The 25,139-nt window shown below is 38.8% G+C and overlaps 1 protein-coding gene across 8 annotated transcripts in view; it reads left to right on the forward strand.

Annotated features, from left to right (window-relative positions):
- The first annotated feature begins 5,475 nt into the window (after positions 1-5,475).
- The window catches only part of ZC3H14 (zinc finger CCCH-type containing 14), a 38,244-nt gene continuing 18,580 nt past the window's right edge, over positions 5,476-25,139 (forward strand). For 3 of the 8 annotated variants that reach the window (XM_023628239.2, XM_023628240.2, XM_023628244.2), the window contains exons 1-9: positions 5,507-5,716; positions 6,345-6,387; positions 10,939-11,053; positions 13,495-13,535; positions 13,987-14,182; positions 14,542-14,971; positions 15,517-15,677; positions 16,068-16,168; positions 17,749-17,904. In XM_023628239.2, the coding sequence (XP_023484007.2) occupies positions 5,681-5,716; positions 6,345-6,387; positions 10,939-11,053; positions 13,495-13,535; positions 13,987-14,182; positions 14,542-14,971; positions 15,517-15,677; positions 16,068-16,168; positions 17,749-17,904 (1,279 nt within the window). In that variant the 5' untranslated portion in view covers positions 5,507-5,680. Of the gene's footprint in view, positions 5,717-6,344; positions 6,388-10,938; positions 11,054-13,494; positions 13,536-13,986; positions 14,183-14,541; positions 14,972-15,516; positions 15,678-16,067; positions 16,169-17,748; positions 17,905-25,139 lie in introns of all 8 variants that reach the window. The other 5 variants (XM_023628237.2, XM_023628241.2, XM_023628238.2 and 2 more) reach the window with 4 other exon arrangements.

Below are 25,139 nucleotides of genomic sequence, written 5' to 3' on the forward strand. Positions count from 1 at the left end.
TTTGGGTCAGGGAGCTAAAGGCAAAGAAGATTACCTGTGTTACTAACGGAAGAAAATAAATCAGTTCTGGTTGTAATGGATATTTCAACTGGACACTATGAGGGGGTCAATTTGTGTGAGGAAAGAAAAGAGACATGCACTTTTCTGGTCTCACAACCTAGAAAAATTGAAAGTATGTGTGACACTTTTCCCTTCCTCATCTCCAGCCTGTCATCAAGACCTGATATTTCCTCCTTTGAAATATCTCACAAATTCTTTTTTTCCTCTCTGTTCCGTGACCCACCCCCATTCTAATCCAAACCCTCATCATTTTACATCCGGATTATTCCAACAAGGGTGGTCTCCTTGCATCTAGTTTCTCAGTTCTTTCTTCTTTCCATACTAATACCAGGTTTACCTCTCCCTTGGGCTTATCACTCCCAATGGACCCCAAGGCTAAGCTTTTTTACCTGACCTTTAGAGCCTTTCTAAACTGGCCTCAGCCTCTCTGACCATCCTTATTTCTCCCTTCACCCCGGATGCCCCCATCAAGCTGTTTCTCCTGGCCCGGAACACCTCCTGTCCCCCTGCCATTTGTCTAAGCCTTCCGTTTCTCTCCAACCCTCCATTCCATCCTCTCTGCTTCCAAGACAAATTTTTAGCCACCCCATTCCACAGGGATCTCCACACTTGGCAAGAACTTTAAAAACGGTTTCATGAAGGCTTCTTTTATATCTCCTAGAATTCCTAGGACACTGCTGGGCAGAGAGTAGGCACTAAATAAAAACTTGTTAATTGAATTGGGAAGAAAATAAAAGAATTTTAAAAATAGAAAATGATCATAAAACGCAAGCGATGTTAGACGACTGAGTTGAACTTCCTCCTTCACAGACCACAAGTGTCATTTGCTGACCAAGTTCTTAAGCTCCGCTTTCCCTCAACCATGTTAATTTGACAGTAACATCCCCATAACAAGCTGCTTGAACAATCCCTTCAAAGTGTTAGACATAGGGGCTGGCCTGGTGGCGCAGCGGTTAAGTTCCCACGTTCCGCCCCTGCTGCCTGGGTTCACCAGTGCGAATCCCGGTGTGGACATGGCACCAGCTGGCAAGCCATGCTGTGATAGGCATCCCACTTATAAAGGAGAGGAAGATGGGCACAGATGTTAGCTCAGGGCCAGTCTTCCTCAGCAAAAAGAGGAGGATTGGCGGCTGATGTTAGCTCAGGGCTAATCTTCCTCAAAAGAAAAAAGTGTTAGACATGAAATTATTATAGGCTTATGTTTGTATGGAAGGAAGTGAAGGAATTTCTATGGTCGAACCCCAAAAGATAGAAGTGAAAAGTCTTGAGCCAGCCTTGATGGCCTAGCAGTTAAAGTTCGGCCCTCTCTACTTGCAAGACCCTGTTAATTTCCCAGTCCCAGAAGCACCCTCCCCCAACTCCCCCACCTCCCCCACCCCCCTGTCTGTTAGTTGCCCGTGCTGTCACAGCAGCTCAAGTAGAAGAACTAGAAGGACTTACACTAGAATATACTATTATGTAGCAGGGCTTTGGGAAGGAAAAAAATCTCCTTTCCACCCTGCCTGCTAGACACCCAGCTCTCCTGCTGGGAGTAACCAGTGTTACTATAATCCTATGTATCTGTCTTGAAATATTCTATAGATAAATAAGCAATTACATATTTTTATCTTTACCTCCTCTTGTTACCTAGAAAGTGGTATGTTACATATACTTTTTCTTTTGAAGGTAATTCTTACTAAAGTAAATAAATTAAAATTTAAAAAAGAAAGTTCTACACTAAAACGATGTTCAATAAAAGGGAAGGAAATTATGGCTTTGGTGGTGCATTGACTAATATTTTCTTAGGGGTTAAGAAATTAGCCTGCTTTGATAGCTTGCTGAGCATCCACTATACCTCACTACCTAAATTACCGTCTTCTGCAAGAATCTAAATTGGATGAACGCCCCACCCCAGAGAGATGATGATGCCTGGCGGGAGGGGGTGGTGGGAGCCAGAGCTAGACAGGTGAAATCTCCTTTGTTCTGTGAATCCTCGCTGTGTGCTCTGCCTACTACGCTCAACAGCATCTCAGCTGCAGCAGCTTTTCAGCTACCAAAGAGTGAGAATTTAGGGGATAGATTCCCTTGGACATCAGAGAAATGATGGTGTTGGCAATATAGTTGTTCAAATGGACAAGACAATGGAGAAAAGTGTGTCAGCCTCAGTAGCAAAAGTAACTGCTAGGACTGTAATTCCCAAAACTGAGGACTTTTGATCCAAGGGCAGAGATGCCATGTGATGATATTCGTTGTTGAAAAAACTTGTCCATTCATCCCACATTTATTGCAAGCCAGATGCTACAAAGAGAAACATAAATAAGATGCATGGGCCTGTCCTCAAAGACGGCCCATGTGAGAAACAGGTGAATATATAATTCTAGTGGGCGAATGTACCAATGGGTGTATATGCTAAGTGGAGTGGTAATGCCTGGTTTGTCACTGTGATCAGCTTCTGGCTGAGTCTGGAAGGACAAATAAAAGTTCACTAAGCATTCACAGAAAAGAAGAGGAAAGCATTCCAGGTTGAAGGAAACCACCCCCAAACCCTCCCCCCTACCACCACTTGGAAAGGATATGAGACAGCTGGAACGCTGCCCTGAGAGGAAGCTGGAGATACTAGGAGGCCAGTGTTAGAGGACTCAGGGCTCCATGGAGTTAGGGTTAGTACTCAGGCTTCTCTGACTTCAAAACCAATGCTCTTTTTAGTCATCTCTCTTTGAAAGACAGCCCAGAGCCCCCTTAGCCAGCACTATGATTTACTGAAATCTAGTCCTCATTCAATCCCCTAGCACAAAACATGCCAATCCTCCTGAACTGGAGAACGCTTCCATGCTGGAGAGGAATTCTCATGATCTAGTTTAGTAGTTTCCAAGCTGAATGCCCCTAGTCTTGGGGCATCATCTTGATCATCTTCCTCTGGAAGCAGTGTGGTTTGTGAAGCTGCGTCTTACAGGGAAGCACCAGAACACTGTCAGACCGGTGACCACCATGGTTTAGTGGAGTTGCCCCCTCTATGATCGGGACACCGTAACTCCTGAGATCTAAATATGCAAGTTCTTAAGCAGCCTACAAGTCTCTTTTTCCACAGTTTTAAAAGGATTGTCCTGAAAGTTAACTCCTTCTTGAATACATTTTAATAGGTTTCCCTATACTGAATACATTTAATGAAAACATTTTTTATTCTTTATAAAATAGTCTTTCAATATTATCTGAATATGGACTAAGGATTTTGTACCCTGTAATAGTAAACTATGTGTTTTCATTCTTAGTTCTGAAATGGTGGGTAGAGAAACAGAAATAATGTCCCGTCTTTTGGATTGTGAGTGTGATGAATGCAGGGACTCAGTCTTGCTTATCTTTGTGCTCTGGCTCCCAGCACAGTATCTGGCTCAGGGTAGGCATTTAATTTTTAATCAAGAAGCATAGTGCTGCTGTAAGCCAAACACAGTTTGAAATGCTTCTCCAACGTTAACTTATTTCATCCTCAAAATAACCCTGTAAAGGAGAAGCTGGTATCCTACTTGTGTCACACATGTGGAAACTGAGGCCCAGAGAGCATAAGCCACTTGCCTAAGGTCTCAGAGGCAGTAGCAGAGCTGGGATTCAAACCCAGACAGTCTGGCTCCAGTGTCCTTGTTCTCCGTCACTCAGCTCCACTGCCTCTCATCAATGTTGAATGAGTGCATGATCGTTGGATTTATCCATGATGAATGCTTTTGTAATTTAGGTCATTAGTTTATTTTATCCTACAGATATTTAATAAGTGCTTAATATGTGTCTAGCATCCTGAAAGAAACTGTGGAGAAATACAGACCTACAAGGAGTTTATAATTTTGTTAGAGAAGACAAACACACACACACAGGCATACAAATAAAATGAACGTTACACAGAGTATATTGTGTATATACTACTTGTATACAGAGTATATACAAGCAGCTCTCACACAGATGCTAGAGGAATTCAGAAGAAAAAAACAAAGGATTATATGAGATGAGGGCCAGATGGCAGACAGACCCTAGGTGGCCCCATGATTCTTGCCCCTTCTGTTTATACCCTGTATAATCCCTTCTCCTTAAGTGAGGGCAGCACCTCTGACTTGCTTGTAGCTAACAAATATGGCTAAGATGAGGGATTTTCCAGATGTAATTAAGGCCCTAAATCAGTTGATTTGGGGGCCAGGCCCTGAGTGGCCCTGACTTACTTAAGTGAAAGAAGCCTGGGCCTTCCCTGAGCTGAGAGACTCTCTTTGAGGGCTCCCTGAAGTGAGCAGCCGCGTTGGAGTAGCCCATGGCAAGGAGCTGTGTGCAACCTCTACAACTGGAGGGTAGCCTCCAGACAACAGCCAGGAAAAAGCTGGGGCTCTCACTCATAAAGCAGCAAAGAAATTAATTCTGCTAACAACCTAAACGAGATTAAAAATGGCTTCTTCCTCAGTCAAGACCCCAGATGAGAACACAGCCTGCCTGACACCTCAGCGGCAGCCTTGTGAGACCCTGAGCAGAGGCCCCAGATAAACCGTGCTCAGATTGCTGACCCATGAAAAGCACAAAGATGATAACCGTGTGTGTTTTAAGCAGCTAAGTGTGTGGTCATTAGTTATGCAGCAATCGATAAATAATAAAGTCCACTTCAGGAATTAGTGGATATAGGGAAGAACCGAAACTTCTCTCTATGCTTACTCTGATTCTAAGGTTTTGTGAACACTGACAGGGAGAACTAAGCTGCTATTGATAGAAATAGGGACGTCAGGAGTAGAAACTAATCTAAATGGGGGAAGGGAAAGATGAAGACTTCAGTTTTGATGTGCTGAATTTGGAGAAAATACAAGTGGAATTTGGGAGTGGGGTTTAGATGAGAACTCAGGGCTGATGGAAAATTCGGTTATTATCAGCATAGAGGTGAGAGTTGAAGTCGTAAAAGAGTTCTCCAAAGAAGATGGTTCAGAGACAGAGGAGCAGGACGATGAGAATTAGATCTTGAGAAAAGACCACCGATGGGCCTGAGAGAAGGAAAGTAGAAACAGACCCAGGAGAACCAGGTAGTTCAGGAGTCAAAGAGAACTAGGATGGATTGGTTCTGTTGCGCTGGATATTCCATTTTCCCTCAAAGTGTAATTATAATGCAACCACTAGGAGGCGGTCTCTATTTAACATACAGGAAAACCGAGGACTCGAGACTTTAAACATCTAAACCAGTATCACACTAACGGTAAGTGAAGGCTGGATTCGAATTCGGATCTCACACCAAAGCAAGGGATCTATCCGCTGCACATTTAGTTGATCTTTATTTTCCAAAGGAGAGTAAAATGAATAAGTGCGGGCGAGGAAAAGGAAGGGCGAATTGCTCCCCAGGGGCCGGGAGAAGCCCAAAGACGGCGAAGGCGTCCGGACGCCTTTGCTCTCCCAGCCGGCAGCAGAGGTCGCCAGAGCGCAAGCTTCGCGGGTCCAGGTGTGCGCAGGCGCAGGCACCGGCGCAGGCGCGCTGGATTCGGCTCGCTCTGGAGTACCGGGCCGGTGGGGGCGGGTCACGCAGAGCGCGCGGCCGGGAGCGGCGGAGCCTGTGGCGGTGACGGTGGCGGCGGTGGGGCTGCGGGGAAGCGTTGCGCCGCGCAGTGCTGAGCCCGCCGGCCGCCGCGGGGCCATGGAGATCGGCACCGAGATCAGCCGCAAGATCCGGGTGAGGCCCGGGTCGGGCGGGGGCGGGAAGTCGGGCCTCTGCGGGCAGGCGGGCGTGCGGTTGTCAGGAGTAACGGGGACCGTGGGCCCGGCCTGGACGCCGCGGCCTGGTCGCTGCCGGGCGCTCCTGACGGGCCGCGGGGCCGGCCAGTGTCGCCGCCTCGGCCAGGCCGCCTCGGACCTGGGCGCAGACGCGGCCTCAGAGAGCGGGGCCGCGGCCGGAGAAGGAGCCGCCGGGAAACGGAAGGAGGCGTGGGGGGCCCAGCGGGAGCCGCGCGCCGCCGAGCAGTGAACCGCTGTCGGGACGCTGCTGGAGGGGGCGCCGCGGGCATGGGGAGGGGACCGCGGGGACGGCGAGGGGACTGCAGGGACGGGGGAGGGAACCGGGGGACGGCGAGGTGGGAGGGGGCCGCGGCGACGAGGGAAGGGGGCCGGGGGGCGGGGCCGCTGGGCGGGGAGGGGGCCAGATAGGGGAGGGGGTCGGGGCGCCTGCCCGCCGCTCCCCGGGGCGCCCAGGGGCAGGCGGTGCGCGCGCCCGCGAAGTTGCCTCTGTGCTGCAGAGTTGGTTTGTTTTCCAAGGGCCACGTTTCTCACTCGCAACGTTTGTCTTTTTTTCCCACCCCCCTCAGAGTGCCATTAAGGGGAAATTGCAAGAATTAGGAGCTTATGTGGGTAAGTTCTTTTGTTCCTGTTAGCCTAGTAGAATTTAGAGTTTGCAGCTAATTGAATTCTAGTGAATGCATTTTTTTCTGTCGTACTTTTGACTCTTGAGAGGCCCCCTTCTACTTTCAAATCTGATACTCCCTGGTTATTTTTTTTTCCATTGAAAGCTCTGTATGCAACCATTTTTTTTTTAATCAAACCCCCTTCTAATAGAATGCTTTGAAATTGTTTAGCTTCCTTTGCTGAGGCTCTGTCATATTTTCCTTAATGTTTGTCCGATTTGTCTTTACTGTCCTCTTCATTTTTCAGAGTTATTATTTTGGATATTAATGCTTGGTGCTTTCTGGCTTGCCTCTGTCCTGGTTCAGTGAGTTTTATTTTCAGATCTCTCTTACCTCCTGACAGTAATGTGTCCATTTCCTCTTTATTCTTCTATAATTTATAATTTGACTGTTTATTCTTGGCCAGGCACTGTGCTTAACTGTTGTGTATGCATTAGGTCATGATAATCCCCAGGAGAACGCTGGAACGCAATCGGTAAAATCCCCAATTGTATGAGCAAGGAAACTGAGGCTAAGAGTGCTTACTTGAGCAGGGTTTTATGGATTGAGACCCTGGGTCTGTTTGGCTCCAAAGCTGGTGGTGCCTTCTACAAAAATAATAGCTACTACTTGAGATAGTAGTTCTCGAGGGGTGAGAGACCCCAGGGGTCTCTGAAGTCAAAACTGTTTACGTATTAAAACTGACAGGTACTTGCCGTATTCACTGTGCTGACATTTGGATTGTACAAAGGTAGTCTTGGGTACCTTAGCCTGAATCAAGCTCTACAAGGAATCATCATAGTCTTCACCACCCTTCCACTTGCAGTTAAAAGAAACGCCAGTTTCACTTAGGAATGTAATTGATGAAGCATAAACATATTTTTTAAAACCCTGGCGCTTGACTACATCTTTTTGATATATGGCATGAGGAGATAGGAAGTACTCATAAAGTATTTCTGCGGTATACTGAAGCATGATAGGTTGTCTTGAGGGAAAGGATTTGTATGATTGAGTTGAGTACTGACTAGTAGCCACCTTTTTCATGAGCCATCAATTGTAACTTCTAAGAAGGACTGACAGGCTAGTTATGTACACTTGAGTATTCGGCAGACATTTGCTTGAAAAAGAGCTAAGTAAAAGAACTGGTAGACTTTGTTGCCAGTGACAGAAGTTGAGCTTTCAAATGAAAAGCAGAATTTTGGAAAGTTTGTGTCTCCCTCCATGAATTTGGCAGCTTCCCAGTATTTAAATTTCCTATGAAATCAATGGAGATATTAGCAATTGATTCTTTATATTGTATAATGAAATGTATCAACATGTGAATGGTTTGTACAGCTCAGTGAACCAGTATTTTTTCAAATGACCAATGCATGATGTTACAGAATTATGCAAGGTTAAAAGATCCCTTAAAAGTGCAGAATAGATCAATGGGTTTTCATGTAACAGAGTACAAAGGTCATTGATATAGTTTTAGTTTCCATATTCCTGCTGACCTTTAAAAAACTACCACTTGTAGAGTTTTGGTGTAGTATCACAGAAGAATATCCACATTAACTGAAGAGGCTGTTAAAATACTCCTTTCTTTTCCAAGTACATGTCTGTGTGAGAGCAGATTTTCTTCACATTCTTCAATTAGAGCAACGTGTCACAACAGATTAAATGCAGAAGCAGAAATTAGAATCCAGCTGTCTTCTTTTAAACCAGATGTTAAGGAGCTTTATAAAAATTTAACTTGTGATAGGTGTATTTTAAATGGATAAACACTTTAAAATTCTCAGTTTTAATTTCTAGTATTGTAAATATCAATAGATATACTCACACAAATAAAAGTTTTTTGGGGTCATCAATAATTTTTAAGAGTGCAAAGGGGGCCCGAGACCAAATGTTTGAAAATTGCTAATTTACCACGTGCTGGGCACACTTTGTAGATTATTTGTTGTCAGGATTGTTGTAAGACTTTAACAGAAAATAAAATTGAGGCTCAGAGGTTATAGATGAAGCTGAACCAGGCTTGATTTATTCATCCAACACTTAATGGATGCTAGCTACGTCCCAGGAACTTGTTGGGGTCAAAAAAGAAATCCACAGAAAACCTACAGTGAGAACTTTCTTAATTCTAGAGCATGAAAGCACAAACACATGTCCATTGGGTCTAAATTCAATCTTACTGATGTTTCCTAGCATTTAGCAAAGATCTGAAACCAAGGATTTTGAGCCTATTAAAAACCTGGTTACAAACTTAGCATAGTCCAATATGAAATATAATTGTACTAAAAAATATATATTTTACAGTTTGCAAGATATTTTCATATAGTTCTATTTGTCTCTGAACACAGTGTTGGTGTGGGGGTGGCAGGTAATATTCCTCCTTTTACAAATAAAGAAATGGAGTTCTTGGGAGGGCTAAATTTAAGAGCTTGTCAATAGCAGGTTTAAGACCAAAGAACTCAAGTCTTCTGGGTTCTTGATGTTTCTGTTAACTTTATAATAGAAACTTGAATCAACAGATAAGAGTCACTCTTGTATGCTCCTCTAGAACTTCCCTGAAATCTCTCCCAGCGGTTAACATGCTAACACAGCTTCTCAACTTGTCTTTGCTTCTTGATTGGAAGTTTCTTGAGAGCAGAGACTTCATATTTGTCGTGTCCCAGTGGCCGAGCAGAGAGCCTGATTTTTTTCATAAATGTTGATTAAGTGGGTAAACAGGGGTCACCATTAGACTTGATTTGAAATACAAGTATACATTATTAATTTATGTTTACAATTAGCTACCTACTTTTTTTATGTATATACATCATTGCCCTTCTGAAAAAGGTGACTTTCTAATCTCTTTGTGCTAGCAAGAGTCCTGGAAACCTTTAAGGCTATAGAAACAACTCTTTAATAAATGTTTGAGTATCTGTTTTCAGGGCATTGGGTGAGAAAGTCCTTTTTATTAAGAGTGATGAGGTCTCATTTGTATGTTTGTTTGAAATGGAGCACTTTAGTGAAATGGCAGTTATAATTCAGAGCAGTCTTTCAGTAACATTTCAGAAGTATGAGCTTACAGAAACCTTCAAAATTTTTACTTTTTTCAGTATATGAAGTTGAGAAATCTATCATAATTCTGTAGGAATGTATCATGAACACATTAATTTTTTATTAGACACCTATTTCCCATTTTGTGTCTACTGAGAAAACAATATGAATTTCTAACAGCTTTGTTCAGATTAAATTGGTATACAGTAAACTGCACATATTTAAAGTGTACAATTTGATCTTGACCTGTATATACCATAATCAAGCTTGAACATATCCATCACTGCCAAAATTTTCCTGGGGCTCTTTTGTATCCCTCCCTCTTTCCCTGCCCCCACCCTGTACCTAGGCAAACACTGATCTCATTTATGTAAAATTTTAGAAAATGCAAATTAATATACAGTGCTGGAAAGCATAGTCTGTTTTTATTACTGGCATTATGAAGGAGAAAAACTGTCAAGACTGCCAAAGCACTACAGCTTTTCTATTTGTTGACCTTTTGTGGGTTACCAGTGGCAGCCCATAGTAGGTATACTTTTCATAAATAAACTACCAGGCTTATTTACTAAAATTGTCAGAAAGCAGTGGGAGCCTTTTGATACTCTGCAAAGAAAATAGTAAATGACTGGCTACTTGTATCTCCTCACATCATATTACGTCTCCATCAAATATTCTGATTTCTCTCTTTCCACTTGTAGATTGGGCTTTTCAGTATATTTATGCTTTTCTTGAACTGAATTTTTATTTCTCCATGAAACAAACGTCTAATAGTAATTCTGAAATGAACCTTTCAGCCCACATAGAAATATTATAGGTATTTAAGGTATTAAGGAATCTAAAGGAATTCTTTTGGTGGGGATTAGAGTTCCTAATAAACGGCTTTTGCTTCCTTATCTTCTTATTGCAGTGGTTTTTGATTTTGGTCCTAGGCTTCACCATAATCACTGTGTAGGAGGGTATGAGGATAAAACAATGAGTTGAGTTGAAATTATTTCACTGATCTTAAGATTGAATTTTTTAAATGATGTAGAATTTTTGGATGGTTTTAGTTTATTTGATGTTGCTGCAAGTTTGTTACCCTAATTAATTGAAATCTGTCTTTGCCAAGGATAAAGGTGTTCTCTTGAGAAATGAGTATCATTTTGAAACAAATAAACACAAAACTCAATTATTATTCTTGAGGAGTGTCCGTGTGCTTTCTGGAAGTTTTTCTGAAATTAATGAGCATTATTAAAAATTCAAGGAAATGATTGGATTCTCAAGTTTGATACTGTAATTCACAATATCTAGTTTTCTAAGTATGCGTTAGTCATTCCTAGTTCCTATTCCTCTAGTAATTGAAATACCTATGGAATGCAGAGAAAAAAAGCTATGCTTCCTTGTCCACCATAATTCCAGTAGAGCCGAGCTACATCTATATTTTCAAGCACGTCAACTTTAAGTAGGAGAAAATGCTGAGGAAAACGTAAAAAAGTTTTTATATACTTTTCCTTTTAAATAGATGAAGAGCTTCCTGATTACATTATGGTGATGGTGGCCAACAAGAAAAGTCAGGACCAAATGACAGAGGACCTGTCCCTGTTTCTAGGGAACAACACAATTCGATTCACCGTATGGTATGTTTCTGAATATTTACCCCTCAGACCAAAGTTTGCCACAAGTCAGAGTACATCTTCTGTCTGAAAAGAGGTTCTTGATAGGAGAGTCAGATTCAGTACGGAGAGGCAGATTGTGATGAGAGCACAGCTTCTGGAGCCAGACTGCTGAGATTGAATCCTGGATCTGCCTCTTGCAATGGTGTCTCCATCTGTAAAATGGGAACAGTAAATCACCTTTGTATGATTGTTTGTGAGGATTAAATGAGCTAATACGCGTAATGTGCTTATAGCTGTGACTGGCCCATAGCAAGTCCTTAATCTATGTTAATTGTAGTTATTGTGTTTATTTTGTAAACTTCTGCATCTTATCATTCCTTCTCCCCCACCAAAACCAGTTACAGATGTTTTTTCGACTGGAAGACTTCCTAAATTAGTTTTTCTAATGAGTTAACTCTTAGGGGGCAGGGTTTTTTGACAAAATTTCAAGTCAGGTTTTTACAAATTTGCAACTTTTGGGGCCAGCCTCAGTGGCCTACTGGTTAAGTTTGGCATGTTCCTCTCCAGTGGCCCAGTTTCGGTTCTTAGGCATAGACCTACACCACTTGGCTGTCAGTGGCCGTGCTCTGGTGGTGGCTCACGTACACAAAAGAGGAAGATTGGCAGTACATGTTAGTTCAGGGTGAATCTTCCTCAGCAAAAAAAATAAATAAATAAAACTGGCAACTTTTTGAAGTTTGGAATTTTAAAAGAGGCAACTCTGTGTTCAAATATGAATTACTGTTGTAATTTTCAATGTCCTTTTTCAAACTGCATATGCTTTTAGTTGAGAATACTGACTAAAAGCATAAGATTCAATTTAAGAAAGCAGGCCAAGTTCTGGTACCAGGTTTGAAGTAGAATGAGGACTGGGGGATAGTGATGTGGCTGAGAATAGAGCAGGAAATATTCATATAAGGGGCCTCATACTGGGAACCACCAGCTATAGCACAAGTTGATGATGGAGCAGAAGTTGAATGAGCAGGGGGGCCTGCTTAATTTGAATGACAAGAGACTGCGAGAGGGAATAGGGGGCACTAAGGAGGGATCTGAAGCTGGTTAACTTCTTGCCTTTAAACCAAAGTCTGTCTTGAAGGTGTTTCTGCCCCAGCAGGCAGTTGTTTGCTTTATAACTCTTGTGAGGCTTTCTTGAAATTCCACATAGCATCCGCCAGGTTTATATTACACAATTTTGAAGAACATTGAGTGCAGTGGTCAATCCTCAAATGTTTTGGTGCCTGCACTCCTGCAGTGTGGATGACCTAACCACTTGTTACAGTTTGTCCCCAGAATTTACAAAAAAGAGAGATAGAACATGGTACTTTAGACTGGGGAAATTACTGTTATCATGAGAACTTTTTTTTTTCAAGTCTTCATCAGTCCAGGTATTTGTTTTGTTTCATAGACGTTTTTTATGCTCTAACTTTTGGTTCAATCTTTGGATCGCTTTGGGTTTGAGTCTCTAATATAACATGGAAGATTGATCTAGTAGATCCTTTCTCAGATAACTTGATGGAATACTTCACACAGATTTCTTACATAAACAGACTACTGACTCAATTTGAATTTAAAATCACATTAATTCAACTTTCTCTTCTTGCCATAAATTCAGTTCTTTAACATGTGCTGAAAGTGATGGTGTCTCTGTTTTGCCACTTTGCTTTCCCAAGTGTTCATTGACACCAGCCTCAAACAGACTATTCTGATTCTGTGGAGCTCTGTAATAATTGTGTCCTAGGGTACAGTGGCATGTGACTGGGTTCTGGGTGAAATATTATAATGAGATATTTCTCGTGTTTTCAGGAGGCCTGGCTTCTTGGAAGGATTGTAAGGCAAATTTGCTTTGTACATAACTACTAACATAGGTTATATTATAAGCAAGGTTGTGGCCCGTGCTTGTTTACCACATTAGTTTTGTAAATAACATAGTGAAGTGACACAGTATATTTTGAGATTATTTTTAAGTTTCTTTTATTTCTCAGAGTTAAGTTCCAGAAACCATAAAAATAAAGTAGATTTAAACTGTGCTTAAACGATTGTAATAATGAGCTGTATTACGTTTGTGATATTTTATTTTCTTTTACCATAAGCTACATTGAGTCTTTAGTCCTTATGAAACAAAATGACATTCTTTGTAGATCAAGACTCTGTGATCAGATGATATCCCTGCCCTTATTGTTGCAGAGGCTAAATGTTGAAAATAGTGATGAAAAAATCGTATTTTTAATTGGCTTCTGCAGTATTCATGTAAAGCCTTTTTTAAAATGTGAAGCTTTAAGTTTATTCTAATACTGTTTATGCACTAAATACCGTTTATTACCGTTTATCTGAAGATTGATTCTATGATGTCATCAAGTTTAGAGTGACACTTGAAATGAAATGTTTCTTGCCTGAAGGAAGCTTTAATTTTTTTTTTCTTTTAGGCTTCATGGTGTATTAGATAAACTTCGCTCTGTTACAACTGGTAAGATTCATAAAAGTGGGTTTTTTGGAATTTGTTATAGCATGTGGTTGTATTATTTCTAAAGTGATATATACTTCTTTGGGGAAAAAAACCTATAAATTTGAAAACAGTTCACTGGAACTTTTTTAGGAAGCACATATTTTTATGAATTTAAGAGCAATAAATTTAATATAACTGAAAGATAATTTTAAGGGAAGGGGAACTATACATTTTATCCTAAGGAAATAATTATAGGTGGGTGCCATGATTTAGCCATGATTTATGATTGAAAATTACTTAAAAATTCAATAATAGTAAAGTGAATAAATGATTATATTACTATGTATGGAATAATATCCGGCCATTAAAAATGTTGTGGAACAAAATGTATTGGTTTTAAGTTGGTGATGAGGACAGAGAAGGTTCAAAGTAATAAAAATAGCTTACAAGAACCATGTATTCTCCTTTCCAGATCCTTCCAGTCTAAAGTCTTCTGATACCAACATCTTTGATAATAACGTGCCTTCAAACAAGAGCAATTTCAGTCGGGGAGATGAGAGAAGGCACGAAGCTGCAGTGCCACCCCTTGCAGTTTCTAGCACTAGACCTGAAAAAAGAGATTCTAGAGTTTCTACAAGTTCTCAGGAGCAGAAAACCACTAGTGTTAGGTAAGAGTCCTGGGTAGACATGCTGTAGACAGGTGGGTATGTGTGTGTGACATTTACTTTAGTTTTTATATCTTTAAATTACTGTTTTCAGAAACTGCTGGAGGCAGGGAGGTGGTCATGAGCAATTTTTTTTAAATAACTTTTGGTCTTATCCTTTCATTATTTTATTTTTTAACTCAAACGTAATAAGTCAAAATTTAAAAAAAGAATGCAATTTCAAAGTAGTTTTTAATGGAATACGTAAAGGGAGTATCCAAACTTACTCATTAAAATTTAAGTAAATATTCTTCGAAGTTTTAAAGATACTGCTCTAACTTGGTTGTAATACTTTGTGTGTACGTGTGTTTTTTAAAAAATAGACAGACTTATGATGATGGAGCTGCAACCCGACTAATGTCAACAGTGAAACCTCTGAGGGAGCCAGCACCCTCTGAAGATGTGATTGATATTAAGCCAGAACCAGATGATCTCATTGATGAAGATCTCAACTTTGTGCAGGAGAATCCCTTATCTCAGAAAAAACCTACAGTGACACTTACATATGGTTCTTCTCGCCCTTCTATTGAAATTTATCGACCACCTGCAAGTCGAAATGCAGATAGTGGTGCTCATTTAAACAGGTTACAGTTTCAACAGCAGCAAAACAGTATTCATGCTGTCAAGCAACTCGATATGCAGAACAGCCGGGTGTATGAAACAGGACGTTTGTGTGAACCAGAAGTGCTGAACAGCTTAGAAGAGACTTATAGTCCCTTCTTCAGAAACAACGCCGAAAAAATGAGTATTGAGGTTTGTATATACTTAGAAATTCTGGCTTGTTAGGCTGAAAGTTGGCAGTTCTTAATACTAAATGGTATGTGAAATAAGTAAATGTGTTTTGTAAGTTTATTTTAAACTGATTTTTTACTACTCAACATATTATCACCAGTCAGATTTTCCTCTTCGCAACTGGCTAGTATAGATGTTTTGCATCTTCTTTACTTTCCTGGGATGCCCACATTTGAGATAGCTTTAAGTTTACCTTATAATTTTGAGGGGATTTTAGGTCAACTTTAGATTTTTCATGGCTATTACTAGTAAACAACCAAGTAACTCCATTTTATTAGTTTCCTTAACAGTGCTGTATGCTGCTGTTTAAAATAAATATTAAAGCACTAGTTTTTATTTTAGCTAAAGCTTGGCTATTGGGGATAATATTTATATTTTTAAAAGAAACCAGGAAATAGCCCATAATTCTTAATATGATTGGCTTTTTCTTAAGAAGAAGAAAATATTCCATGGTAGAACTTTGTTGCTTTCTGAGACTAGGTAAGCATACATTTATCTGATTTCAGGAAGAAAACTTTCGGAAGAGAAAGTTGCCTGTGGTAAGTTCAGTTGTTAAAGTAAAAAAATTCAATCATGATGGAGAAGAGGAGGAGGAAGATGATGATTGTGGGTCCCGTACAGGAAGCATCTCCAGCAGTGTGTCAGTGCCAGCAAAGCCTGAAAGGAGGTACCTTTACATGTCTGTAAATTAATCTTTAATTACCTAATGGAGTCTTCTGGGTGTCTTGAAGAGGATGTCATGAAAATAAAAATGTAGTAACATGTAAGGCTTTTCCATTGGTTTTTGAGAAACACTTATATTGATGAAAGAAAAATTGCTTAAAATTGGAGAATATTGTAGAGAATATTAAAATGTGTAATATGAGAGTGGGGGAGTTGATCCAGATTCATTATTTTAAAAAGTTATAAGGGTCCAATCTAGTGGGCATTTCCTAAACACTGCAGCTGGCGTATTCCAAACCTAAGAGAAGGCTGCAGTAAAAACGATAATAGATGGCTAGCATGTAAAGAACTGAAATCTAAAATTTAATCAAAATACCTTTCTTAACTTCTTTAGACCTTCACTTCCACCTTCTAAACAAGCTAACAAGAATCTAATTTTGAAGGCTATTTCTGAAGCTCAAGAATCTGTTACAAAAACAACTAACTATTCTACAGGTAACTTAAATGTATTATGTTTACTTTAAGTAAGATTTCTGTAACTCTTGTGTAAGCTAGAAATGATGCTCCCCAGGTTGTGGTAAAATAAAGGCGTCTGCTAGATGTCAAGACTAACATGAGGTTTGGAGAAGAATGGTTTTAAAAGGAGATTTGACCAGTTGGAGAAACTTTCAGTGGAATTTAGATGCCGCCTCAGCATGGCCTGATGAGTAGTGCCATGTCCACACCCAGGATCTGAACCAGCGAAACCCAGGCCACTGAAGCAGGGCGCGTGAACTTAACCACTCAGCCATGGGGCCAGCCCCTGGAATTTAGCTCTTTGAGCAACTGTAATGCCTTTTACTCCTTCTTTCCAATGTGTGTGAAACATATAATAAATAGAAATTTTAAAGGGAGTTTTGATAAAGATGGGACTTTCATATTTGTAGCATTAGAGTCACTATTGGCTATGAATTTATGACGTATAAAAAGCAAAATTGGATAACACTGAGAGGCTGAACTTAGCAAAATTTGTCTAGTATATGAACAGGTTGGTTTCTTTCCTTTCAGTAGAACCCATAAATAGAATATAAGGTGGAGAATTGACTTACTTGTGAAGTTCCTGCCCCAGTCCTAGTGGAAGTACTAAATCATTTTGAGAGAATATAGAAGTATTACGTATTTTTAAAAAAAAGGAGATGATGAGTCAGCTATAATTTGATCTTACAGAAGGCTCATGCTGAAATGCAAACCAAATGGTGGTGCCATATTGCCGTTAAATTCTGTACACTGTGCCACACATGCTATAGCCAGTGTGTAAAAGTTTCTGTTAATAAGCTAATAACCCACTCTAAAAATTTCTGTTTTTACTTTTGATGGATTTGATGACCATTCTTTTAGCATTGTTCTGCTTTTCCATTCTCTTTTAGTGACCCCTTCCTAAAGTGAAGTAAACTAAGCTATCAACTTTTAATCCTGATAGTCATCTGTCCCCTTGCCTCTCTTCATCCCTAATTTAACCTTGAACATAAAATTCAACAGGTTTTGGCATACACGATAAAGATTATCAGGCAAATGCCAACACTTGACCTAATGATTCATCTGTTTACCTTCCCTCTTTTCGTCTTGTCAGCAATATTTAGTGTTGAGAATGCTGAGACTTTTAGAGAATTTTACTCACTGTGACCTTTAAATTTTCTGTTCTTATAATAGTTGGAGATTTTGCAAGTTTTTTGAGCAGTAGCATTGAAACTAAAGTTACCTAGGTTATCTAAATTACAGTTTGAAATTGTTACAGGATAATGAAGCAGAACCTAAACTGCATTTGGTTAAAAATGGATGCGTATGTGCTGCAGTGTTTTTATGGCGTGTGGTTTAAAATGTATAGCTGCTGTTTACATACATAGGAGTATCTAAGTCAGGTACCTATCTCTTGGGAATATTGTAAGAAAGAGTGAGGTGATATCTATGAACTGTTTCAAACTCCTCGTGTTCTAACCCCACGCAGGCATTTATGTTTAATAGAACATATTCACTGTTGAGTTTTGATATATTACTGTATTTGCTTTTCCGGTTTTTTTTTGCATTTTATGTAAAAGTCTCACAGAAACAGACACTTCCAGTTGCTCCCAGAACTCGAACTTCTCAAGAAGAATTGCTAGCAGAAATGGTTCAGGGGCAAAGCAAAACTCCCAGAATAAGCCCCCCCGTTAAAGAAGAGGAAATAAAGGGAGATAACATAGAAAAAAGTCAAGGTAATAATTTAAATCATATTTCATTCTCACTTTTTTCATGAGGCATTAAATATTTTGTAATGGGTGTTTATGAAATGTTAGGTGTTTATGAAATGTTAGTTATACTATGAGAAAAGTGCTCTTTATGTCCAAAAATAGAATGAGAAGGTAACGTGAGGAAAGTCTATACTTAGATTTCGCAGAACTTTAAAAATCTTTTTATTACGGAAATTTTTAGTGTTCTCAAAAGTGGCAAGAACAGTGCGATGAATTCCCGTAAACTCAGTCACCCAGCCTTAATAATTATTAGTATTTTGCTGGTCTTTAGAAAGCTCCTACCTAAAGGTACACAGATATCTACGTTTTTCCTTTTCTTTTTGTTAATCTTACCCCTATTCTCTTGAACTTGAAATCATATCTTTAAGTCTCCCTTCTCTTCCCATCCTGTCTCTGTCACTTGCCAGATCTGCCTTACTGTCCCGGTGGCCCTACTTTATCCCCTGTGCCTAACATACTACAGTTAGCTTCCAGCTGATTTTTCTGCTTCCTTTCTCTCAGCCCCCCACCCCCAACTCCTACGCAGACACTCTTCTGTCTAAAGTGTGACTTTGCTCATGTGACTCCTCTGTGAGAGCATTTATAGTGTTCCCCCTGCCTTTGCCTTCAGAACTGATGCCATCAGCCTGGCCTTTAGGCAGCTTCATTATCTGGCCCCTGGGCCTGCCCAGCCTTTCTCCACTGTTCTCCCACCTGATTATTCTGTTCCCATCAGGAAAGATTCTAGTTTCTTCTTTTTTTCTTCTACTAAGACCTTAATTGAAAAACCCCACCAAAACTGTATGCTTATCATGTTATTTCTAACATACTTTTCTAACACTGGAATACATTTTTTCATTCCTCCTCAGCTGTGTCCTTTAAATTGTTTCAGGTTCATCTCACGTTTGCTTATTTCATGACACATTATGATTCCATCCTGTATTTGTCTCTTCTCTTTTTTTTAAAAAAAAAATCTTTGACTGTAATGTGCAATTTGCCACGTCAGCATTATGTGCAATTCCAAGAAATGATGGGCCCAGGAACAGGAAAACCCCAAAACAGCCAGAAGGTACTAACTAGAAAGTGTAGGTGGGCCAGTTTGTGAAGAGCAACTGGAAAGTGGGATTTGAGCTTCAGTAAGGGTATAAGAATTGCAGTGGATTTAAGGCCATTAAACGGGTTTAAACCTATGATTTCGTAATGATATTTTTAAAATGTAAACCCTTAGTTGGTCACCTGGAGGATAATAGATACTAACTCATTATCTTGAAAACCAGATAAAGTAATTGAGCTTTTAGCTGTCTTTCCTCTAAGAATGGTACCACTGGGTAACCAAGTGTAATAGGAGGAGTTAGCACTTATTTTTGTAAATAAAGATTTATCGGAACCATGCCATGCCCATTCACTTGTGTATTGTCTGAGGCTGCTTTTATACTACAACCACAGAGTTGAATAGTTGAAATAGACCAAATAGCCCAGACAACCTAAAATACAAAACATGTGTCAACACTTGATATAGTAGATGAGGGAAATTCTTAAAATTTTTGTAGCTAATAAGTGAACACAAAATGATAGAATTATAGTTCTTTATTTTATTTTATTTTCTTGCAACTCACAGTCAATTAATGAATCTAAGCCCTGGTCATTAGTGGCTACTAAACCATTTGTTTTTAAGTGAAAACCAGCTGTTTTGTGCTTCCTGATGAAAGAATGAAGCACTACCTTAGTCTTGCCAGAGGATTTGAACCTGCATGATCAAGCCTTCAGTCTAGCGTTCAGCTTGCAGGAAGTGCAGAGGTCAGAGGAATATGTTGGTTGCTGCACCGTGAGCTTGCAGTAGACAAAGTACCATCTCTGGGACACTATATAGTTCAGACAGCAAGAGAATTCTAGATTAAAAGACTTAAAAGAGAAATTAAAATAAAAGGGTCCAGGTTAAGCTGTAGTGTCTAGGGAAGCACACTTGTGTGATAAAACCACAAAGAAACTCTAGGTATTACTATAAAAGGCATATTCATACTAGTGATTACTTTTGAAGAGGACTGATTAGGATGGAGCACATGGAGAGATTTCTGGGGTGGATGACACAATTCTGTTTTCTTGACCTGGATGGTGATTATAAAGGTGTTTTGCCCTATCAAAATTCAGTAAGCTATTGTTTTGTGTGGTTTTTTTTATCATTGTTTTAAAATAAAAGGTTAAAAAATTTAAATGGCATTAAGTACCTCTTTTGATGAGGACTTTTACTGGTTTCATTGGTTCACAAGTGCAAAGTGACACTCTGCAAACAGCTATTCATTAATGTGCTTACTCAGTGTTTCATAGTTTTCTCTGACAAGTTTTTAAAAATCTAAATGTGTACATGTATTGGCCTGAGTTGTTGATAGTGTTCTTTCATCTCTTTTGCCTCTATTTTTACTAGCTTGCTCACCTCACAATATTTGTTCTTTTTCTCTTTTTGTCTTGGATTAATCTGTCACGAGAAATTTATTTTGCCAGTCTTTTCAGAGACTTAGCACAGCAACAGTAATCTGGCTTTATTGATTCTCTTTTGGTGTCTTTTTTTTCTTTCATGGATTTCTGCTCTTATTTTTACTATATTGGTCTGTATTTTTTCTTATTAATTTATCTTAGCCTGTCTTCTTAAGCTGTAAATTTCTCTTGATGTGTTGTTTTTGCTGCATATCACAAATTTTGATACATAATGTTTTCATTATTACTCTATCTTTAATTCCCATTACGATCTTCATCTTTGATCCGTGAGTTCCTTGGAAATGTTTTTAAGTATATGGAAGTTTTATTTATTTTTTTGTCTTACAATCTTTTTTGTTATATATGTTTGACTTAATTGCATTGTAGTCAGATAATGTGATCTGTATAATATTCTTTGAAAATTAAGACTTAATTTTGTACATCTTTCATGTGCATTTTGGAAGAAAGTGAACTCTAATTGTTGGATTGAGAATTCTGCATTTAGTAGATAAAGCTCTAAATTTATGTTGTTCAAATCTTGACCTTGCTAATTTTTGGTTGGCTTGACTTATCAATAATTGAGAGAAGGTCTTGAGATCGCCCATCAGGATGACAAATTTATTTTAATTTCTCTATACCTCTATCAGTTTTTGCTTCGTTTATTTTGAGGCTCTTAAACTAGGGTGCATATATAGTTAAAATTGTTAGATTTTCCTCAGGGAATTGAACCTTTTATCTTTATGTATAACCCTCTCTACCAAATGATGTTTTTATCTTAAAGTCAGTTTTGTCTGATAGTGATATAGCCATTTAGTTAGTATTTGGCCCATATATCTGTTTTCCATGCCTTCGTTTTCACTTTTCTTTTGTTATGCTTTAGGCATGTATATCTTTTAAATAAAAAGCTAGATTGTGTTTTAATCCAATCTGAGTTTGCCTTTTATTGGAAAGTTTAAACCATTCACATTTATTATAATTATTGATGTAATTAGATTAGTTTCTGTCATCTTTTTTGGTTTGTATTTGCCTGCTTTTGATCTTTCTCCTCTTTTCCCTTTTTTAAGATTCATTAATTACTATTGCTACTGTTGCTCTACATTTTTTTTGCTAGTTTAAATTTAAACACTCCATTTCTGTTCTTTAGTGGTTACCCCTGAAATTTTACCATGCAGATTTAATTAAATATTCCGAAAGTTAATATTGTGACCCCATTCCCAAAGGGAAAATGGACTTTAGAATACCTTAGCTCCAGTCTTTACCCTCCTGACATATGTTGTTTCATTTTGGCCCTTTTAAAAATGCATAATTTGGGTACCACTGTTATTATTTTACCATATAAAATGGTACTGTTTATTCAGATTTACCAACATGTTTATTATTTTTTATTCTCACATCTCTTGAATGTTATTTGGGGATCATCATTTTCTAATATTTTGAAGTAGTTTTGAAGTATGTTCGTTGGAAGTTTCTTTAGAATAGGTATGTTGGTGGTAAATTTCCCAAAAGTCTGTTTACCTGTAAGCCTTTTTATTTCTCCTTGTTATTGTGCAGTAGTTTTGCTGGATACCCAGGTCTAGGTTAACAACAGTTATTTGCATTGTATTATTCCATTGTCTTCTGGCTTCCATTGTTGTTGAGTCGACTTCTATCATTCTAATTATCTGTCGTTCCTTTGTAGGTGATCTGTCCTTTCTCTGGCTGCTTTCAAGATCTTCTCTTTGTCTTTGATGTTCTGCAGTTTCACTACGATGTATCTAGGCGTGGATTTCCTTTTATTTTTCCTATTTGGTATATGTTGCATAAAAATATATATACTTAAAATATTTTACATTATGAAATATATGCTCACCTTAGAAAATTTGGAAAAATAAAATTGTAATATCTGGTGATAGATTAGAAAATAACCCAATAGTATATAGAAAAATTTAAAATAAAGAGTAACATTCCCTGCTCATTCTTCTTCACGCTTTTTTTCCCCAGAGGCCACCACTTTTAAATGCTTCCATTTATGACTTTCTTTAATTTTCTCCATGTCTGTAATAATGTGCTTATACCACTGTTTAATTCACCAAGTATAGATGGTATCTTTTGATTTTTGCTACAAAATGTCAGAATCTCCCACGTTTCCCTGCCTCCAAGCCTATATAGTAAAATCACTATTTTTAGTTCATTTATTAGTTAATTTTGTAATTTTAAGTAGTACACTAAATATCTGTTTCTTGTCTGATTAACTATATTTCAATGTATTTTAACTCTTCAATTTCAATGTATTTTGACTTCCAAAAGATAAAAGATGTTTATGTCCTTTAATTCTTGTATATCTTTTCTCACTCTCACCTTCTACACTTTGTCATCTCTACTTTTATATTGTCAAAGATGAGCAAATTTACCTTTTGTTCTGTTTTCCTAGTTAAAACTACCATGCTTTGGAGGTTGACTCTAAAAGTTGAGAACCAATAAGCAGTGTTTACATTATTAAGACTATATGAATATTATAGGGCCAAATTTACGTTTTCTACAGTTCTTTGTTTAGGAGTTCCCTAGAGTTTATTTTTTCTGCTCTCATATAGTTTTTTGTTTTTCTTGTGTTCTTATTTCTTTTTTTCCCTCTTCTTGCATTGCCTAACTGTGTTATAGCCTAAAAGTCTATCATTTTGTAGTATTAAATCTTTGGGTTCCCATTTGTTCTTAGGTACCTTCCTCCTAGAGCCTCTGCCCTCTTTTGCTTTCTCACTGGTTACTCTCTAGGTCTGCTTCAAGGCTGTCCTCACAGGACTGCTCCTCCCCTGACTTTGCTCTGCATTTCCTGGATCCCACTTTGTCTTCTCAGTATAGTCCTCCATTTTGTCACCTCATCATGAAGAAACTAAGTATGGGAGGTAAATTTTCTGAGTGCTTAGAAGTCTAAAGGTATCCTGGTACTCAGTTGATACTTTGGCTAGGTACAGAATTCTGAGTTGAAATCATTTTCCTCAAAACTTTGAAGGCATGGCTTCATTATCTTGAGGCTTTTATTGTTTATGCTGAGAAGTTGGTTACCTGTGTGATACTTATTCCATTATAGAATACCTGGGCTTTTTTCACTAGAAATTTTTAGTGTTCACTAGAAATTTTCTCTGTGTTCTTGATGTCTGAAATTTACTGTGATAAGTCTGGGTGCTAGTTAGTCGCTTTTGGGCTGGATATCTTTTGCACCCTTTTAATTTTGAAAGTCCATGCTTTCAGTTTGGGAAATTCTCTTACATTGTTTTTTGAAAAAATTGTTCTCTGTTGTCATAGGTCTCCTCTTTTGGAAATTCTGTTAGTTGGATGGTAAACTTCCTGCTTTCATTTTCTATCTCTTATCTCTGCTCTCCTCATTTTTGACTTAATCTTGTTGTCCTGCTCTGGAATATTTTCTTGACTTTATCCTTAGTCGTCTTCTATTTTCTTTTTAAGCAAGCGTATTTTTAAATTTCCACAAGTTCTTTCTTGTTCTGTTTTAGTTAGCATCTTGTTTTGTGGACATGATATCATTTCAAATTTGAAAAACATAATTAGAGGATTCTTTTTTTTTTGAAAGATTCTCTTTTGTCCCCTAATTGATGGTTTCCTTCAGAGTTAGTTTTTGTTTGCTTTTTTGGTCCTGTTATTCGCAGACTCTTTTCAACAACATCTGCAGACACGTGGTTCCTAGTTTAAGAAGACGGTACAAAGGCTTACCTAGAGTTGTGTGGGCTAATCTTTATTGTGGGCAAGTTTTGTTTTAAATAAAGCAGACAAGTAGCTGCAGTTGGCCTTGAAATTGTGGAGTAATTTCCCTAGGGGGTGCTTATACTCCCACTAGCTGTCTAGATTATCCCCAGATAATTTGCTGTTTCTGTAGAAAAGAACGCTTCTTTAAAATTTTTAAAATTTTATCTTTTAAATGTCTGTCTGGCTATATCATTCGCAAACCTTGTTTTCTGTTTCACATCCTCTGTAGTCTTCTTTGCTCATGGCTCCAACTTCTCACAGTTGAATGCCCCTTTGTTCATTTCATCCAGATTAAATATCATCTTTGCACTGTCAGCTCCCAAATTTATATCTCCAGCTTGGACCTTGCCACCTGAATTTCTAGTTCCTATCCAACTGCTTACTCTACATTTCTTTCTGGATATATAATAAATCATTTTAAACTTGCCTAGAGCCTAACGACAAACGATCTTCCCCTCCAATCTGTTTTTGCTCTAGTCTTCCTCACTTTAGTTAATGGCAGTTTTACCTTTTTAGTTGCTCAGGCCAAGAGCCTAGTGCTATGGCTGTTCTTCCTTTCCTCTCTCCTTTTACCTTCCTCCCTCCTTTAACTTTAGCAAATGCTGTCAGCTTCTGCCTTCAGAATATACTAAAATCACCCACCCCTCATCACATCTGCCTCTACCATCCTAGTGTGAGCCATCATCCATGCCTTGCTTTGATTATTGGAATAGTGTCCTTACTGGTCTGTCTGCTTTCAAACTTGTCCTCCTACAGTCTCTATTGCACACAGCAGCAGAGTGATCCTCTTAAACTGTAAATTAGATCATGCCACTCCCCTGCGCAGAACCCTCTGGTGGCTCCCCATTATGCTCCAAGTCAGAGTCAGAGTCCTACCTGATCTCATCACCTACCACCCTCTCCCTCCCTCCACTTTGTTCTCCTTGCTGTTACCCTGACATACTTGGTGTGTTTTTCTATTTCAGAGCACACTGAGATGCTTTCCCTCTCCCTGGAACGTTTTCTTTCAGGTG

The sequence above is a fragment of the Equus caballus genome, chromosome 24 (assembly GCF_041296265.1).
Source record: "Equus caballus isolate H_3958 breed thoroughbred chromosome 24, TB-T2T, whole genome shotgun sequence".
Taxonomy (NCBI): domain Eukaryota; kingdom Metazoa; phylum Chordata; class Mammalia; order Perissodactyla; family Equidae; genus Equus; species Equus caballus.